The following is a 5,000-nucleotide window of genomic DNA, read 5'->3' as shown; positions in this document are numbered from 1 at the left end:
ATGCGAGGATATTGTTAGCCATACAACCTATAATATAACAAATACACAACACATATATATACACATTTATTGTCTTGTGCTGCTGCTGCTGATGCTGCAGCAGCAATAGTAATAATTTATACAATAGCAGCAGCAGCAGCAGGAGAAGTAGCAGCAGCAACGTACGTTGACGCAGTTCCCCATGCGATATATCTGCTGCATGTAGACCTTGGTTGCATGCAGACACAGCAGTGCTGTTGCCTGTTAACACAAGAGCAGCAACAGCAGCAAACAGACACAAAGAACATAAATAACAGCAGCAGGAGCAGCAGCAGCAGCAGCAATTGCAATACCAACAGCAACAGCAGCAGCAGCAGCAACAGATAACTTACCAAGAAGCATTGAAGGTTTGTCTAGAGCTCCAGCACCACCACAAGAAAACCCGCATGCTTGTTGCTGCTGCAACTGCTGCAGCTGCAGCTGCTGCTGCTGTCGTTGCTGCTGCTGTTGCTGCTGGCCAAAGTCGATTATAACGTCGGCTGGATCCTTACCAGCAAGGTAGCTACTACACCCACCTGCTGCTGCTGCTGTTGCTGCTGCTGCTGTTCCTCCTTGGTGACGACGTTTGCTTCTGTCTTGATGACGAAGCTGTGCACCTCTTACGGGAGTAGCACCAGCAGCTGCTGCTGCTGCATCTGCTGCTGCTGCTTCTGCTGCTGCTTGCTGCAATCGCCGCACGCATCTCTTAAGATGGGTCTCTTTCTCAGCAACTGCTGCCGCTGCTGCTGCTGCTGCTGCTGCTGCAGTTGCGGCTGCGGTGGCGTCTTTGTCCAGCGTAGCTGTTGCAGGTGCGGCGGCTGCTGCTGCAGCAGCTGCAGCAGAAAGAGGGCTAGAGATGCATGCAGAACCCCAAATATCCGCTGATGCGGCGTTTGCTGCTAGCAGCTCTGCTAAGAGATTTGGAGACACGGCGCTGCTGCTGCCTGCTGCTGCATGCTGCAGCAGCAGCTGTTGCTGCTGCTGCTGCTGCTGCTGCAGCAACTCCAACTGACGCAAGTGCAACAAACTGTCATCCTGTTGATCATATAAGTGATGGTGATGATGGTGGTGGTGGTGGTGCAATTGCTGCTGCTGCTGATGCTGCTGCTGCTGCAATTGCTGTTGCAGCTGTTGCTGCTGCTGCTGCAATTGCTGCTGCAGCTGGTGCTTGTGCAGCAGCCTGCTGCGGTGCAAATCAGGGTTTATTAAGGCATTAGCCACCTGCTGCTCTTGCTGCTGCCAGAACTGCAGCTGCTGCTGCTGCTGCAGTTCTAGTTGCTGCTGAAGGGCAAAGCTCTGCTGCAGTAACAGCTCATGCTGCTGTTGCTGCTGCTGCTGCTCCTTCTGCAGCAGGTGCTGCCGCCGCAGCAGTGGGCGCGGGGTAGGGGGAGATGGAGGAGGAGACAGTTCTTGTGTTATTGTATGCTGCACATCGATAGGGGTTGCTGCTGCGGCTGCTGCTGCTGCTGCTTCAGATGTATCCAAGTGCTGCTGCCGCAGCATGCAACAGTCCATATCTGCTATGCTGCTGCTGCTGCTGCTGCTGCTGCTGCACAAAGCAGCATCAGGCACGCCACCTAAAAAAGCGGGGTACGCCATCGCGGAAGACAATTAGGGGTGCTGCAGCAGCAGCTGCGGCCTATTGCGCTGCTGCTGCTGCGGCAAATGCTGCTGCTGCTGCTGCTGCTGTTGCTGCTGCAGCTGCTGCTGGCACTTTCACGGTGTACGTACAGATGTAACGAAAAAATTGGGGGAAAGTTTGTTGATGGTTGCTGCTTCACATATGCATGCATGCAGCAGCTGCAGCAGGAGCAGCAGGAGCAGCAGTAGCAGGAAGATCAACAGCACAGGGAGCAGGGGAGCAGTTATTGTAAGCAGCAGATATATTGCTGCTGCTGCAGTTTTGCTGCTGCAGCAGAATAGCAGCAGCTGCTGCTGCTCCTGTGTGGCAGCAGACCCGAAGCAGCAGCAGGTGTTGCTCTTCGAGTCATCCGCCAGTACAGGGGGGCATAGCCCCGTTAAGCAGCAATTCTATGACACATGCTGCTGCTGCTGCTGCTGCTGTTGCTGCTGCTGCTGCTGCTGCTGGTAGATCGTCAGTTTGCTGCTGTTGTAGCTCGTGTGTCTTCTAGTTGCGATGAGGGGATTTGCTGCTGCAGTTTGCTGCTTTGGACCTTTTGCTGCAGCAGCAATATAAATATATATGTAGTTATAGATACACCTGAGTGAGGCCGCTTGCTGCTGCAGCAGCAGCAGCAGCAGCAGCAGCAAGATTGTTTATATTTTTTTTTTCTTTTTTTATCTTTTTATCTTCTTTAATCAAACAAATTATAAAAAAGAAGAATTTTAATTTATTTTCTTAATGTGCGCATATATACACGAGGCTATATAAGGTCGGCAATTTGCTGCTGCTGCTGCAGCAGCAGCAACAACAACAGCAGCTGTGTAGACGGAGAGAAGCAGCAGCAGCAGCAAGTGCAGCAAGTGCAGCAAGTGCAGCAAGAAACAAGGCAAAAATAAAACTACTTCTTTATGCGATTATACAAATATTGAGAAGGCAGAAGATATAATTTGCTGCTGCTGCGGACACCGGAGGAGGCGTGTGTCGGCTCTGCTGCTGCTGCTGCTGCTGCTGCTGCTGCTGCTGCTGCTGCTGCTGCTACTGTTGCTGCTGCAGCAAGAAATAAAAGAAGAGACACTATAATTAAAAGACAAAAGGATACCGATAGAAGAGAAGAAGAAGACATACAGAGCTGCACATACACCGCAACTAATGACACACCTAGAAGAACAAGAAGGCCGCCGGTTCGCTCGCTTGAGCGGGCAGCAGCAGCAGCAGCAGCAGCAGGAACTTGAGCAGCAGCAGTAGCTGCTGTTGCTGCTGCTGCTGCTCTACTTGCTGCTGCTGCTGCTGCTGTTCTTTTCTTGCTGCTAATTATTTTTACTATCTTTTTTTCTCTTATAAATGACACTTTTACTGTTCTTTTGTTGACTCTTATAGCTAAGAAGAAGTATATAAGAATAAGCTGCTGCTGCTGCTGCTGCTGCTGTTGCTGCTGCTGCTGCTGCTGCTGTTGATGTCGGCAGCGCGAGCGAGAGCGGTCAGCACCGGTGGCCTCAGCTTGCTTTGTTCGCTGCCTGCTCCCCCTGCAGCAGCAGCAGCAGCAGCAAGTTGCTGCTGATTCTTCATTTTGCTGCTGCTGCACATAAATCACGTGTGTGCATGCATTGTGTGTCTTTGACTCCCGTGCTGCTGCTGCTGCTGTTGCTGTTGCTGCTGTTGCTGCTGCTGCTGTGGGCCCGCTGCTTCTCGGGTTAGTCTGTGGGCCTGCTGCACTAGTTGCCCAAGACTCTACATTTCTCTATCTTATAAAAGTGCAGCAAAAAGCTGCTGCTGCTGCTGCTGCTGCTGCTGCTGTTTGTGCTGCTGCTGCTGCTGTTCTTTTTGCTGCTGCTGTTGCTGCTGCACAGGACAGGCCACTGGTTCTCTACTGGTTCGCTGTAACAGCAGCAGCAAAAGATAAAAGGGAAGCAGCAGACACCTTCCTATATTAACTTGCTGCAGCAGCAGCAGCAAACCATGAGGTGCCTATACACCCCAATCACTATACAGCAGCAAACACTTTCTTAGAGTTTACAAGAAAAGAGAGACAAAAACTTGCCCCTATATAACACAGACACTCTGCTGCTGCTGCTGTTGCTGTTTCTGCTGCTGCTGCCGCTTCTGCTGTACGACCTGTTCCTTCTGCAGCAGCGTTTGCTGCTTCTGCTGCACGATCATTTTCATCTGCAGCAGCGGTTGCTGCTGCTGCTGCAGCACCAGCAGGTCAGGTCGGGTGCAGCAGTTACTGCCCAACGACCCAAAGAAGCATTGCGAGTGGTGCAGCAGCAGCAGCAGCTGCTGCTGCTGCTGAACTTGTTGCTGCTGCAATTGAGTTTGTCTTGCTGCTGCAGCAATTGCCTCTTGCTGCAGCAGCAACTGCTGCATATATTTACTTAGTAGTATATATTTCTTCATCTGCTGCTGCAGCTGCAGCTGCTGCAGCTGCAGCAGCAGCAGCAGCTGCTGCTGCTGCATTGTTGTTGTTGCTGCTGCTGCTCTTATCTTATTCATATTTATTTTTCTCAACAAATTTTGCTGCTGCTCGTGGCGTAAAAGGCCAAGTCTCCTCATCTGAATATTGCTGCTGCTGCTGCTGCTGCTCTTTTGCTGCTGCTGCTATTGCTGCAGCTACTGCTGCTTCTTTGCTGCAACAACTGCTACCACTACTACTACTGCTGCTGCTGCTGCTGCTGCTGCTGAATATAGGCCATTTATTATGGTCATAGTCCCATTGCCTTAATAGGGTAGCAGGTTCTTCGTCTGCATGCAACAAATTGATTTGCTGCCCCAACAACCCCACCACTACTAACACAGGTATACCTATTGTTACATGACGGGGACTTATAGGACCTGCATATACACCATAAATTATTTATATTTATTTGTTTATTTACTTATTTATTTATTTATTTATTTATTAGTGTATGTGCATGCAGCAGCAACAAGAAATTATAATATTATATGTAGGGGAGACAGAGAGACACAAAAAGAGACACAAAAGGAGACAGCAGCAGCAAGGAGACAGCAGCAGCAAGAGACACAAAGGGAGATAGCAGCAGCAAGAGACACAAAAGGAGACAGCAGCAGCAAGAGATAAAGAAGGAGAAAAAGACAAAAAAAGAGAAGAAAGGAAAGAAAACAATAACAACAAAGAAAGGAAGAAAAAAGAGACAAATATAATTATTTATATAAAGAGAAAAAGGAGACAAATAAATGTAGACTATTAACAGCAGCAGCAGCAGCAGCAGCAGCAGCAGCAGCAGCAGCAGCAGCAGAAGCAGGAGACTAACGTTTAGGCTCAATCTTAATATTATATGTATGTATAGACAACAACAGCAGCACAACCAGCAGCAGCAGAATGAGCAGCAGCAGCAGCAAC

General features: G+C 49.7%; 1 protein-coding gene across 1 annotated transcript in view; it reads right to left on the bottom strand.

Annotated features, from left to right (window-relative positions):
- EMWEY_00014420 (protein kinase, putative) overlaps positions 1–1,617 on the bottom strand; it is a gene marked incomplete at both ends in the record, with an annotated part of 4,727 nt that extends 3,110 nt beyond the window's left edge. The window contains 3 exons of the mRNA XM_013477287.1: positions 1–27; positions 166–240; positions 372–1,617. The exon at positions 1–27 is cut by the window's left edge and continues 483 nt beyond it. Coding sequence (XP_013332741.1) covers positions 1–27; positions 166–240; positions 372–1,617 — 1,348 coding nt within the window. The remainder of the gene's footprint in view (positions 28–165; positions 241–371) is intronic.
- Positions 1,618–5,000: the final 3,383 nt, after the last annotated feature.

This window comes from Eimeria maxima, genomic scaffold, assembly GCF_000499605.1.
Source record: "Eimeria maxima Weybridge genomic scaffold, Emw_scaff112, whole genome shotgun sequence".
Lineage (NCBI taxonomy): Eukaryota > Apicomplexa > Conoidasida > Eucoccidiorida > Eimeriidae > Eimeria > Eimeria maxima.
This window is presented reverse-complemented; position numbering and strand designations above follow the sequence as displayed.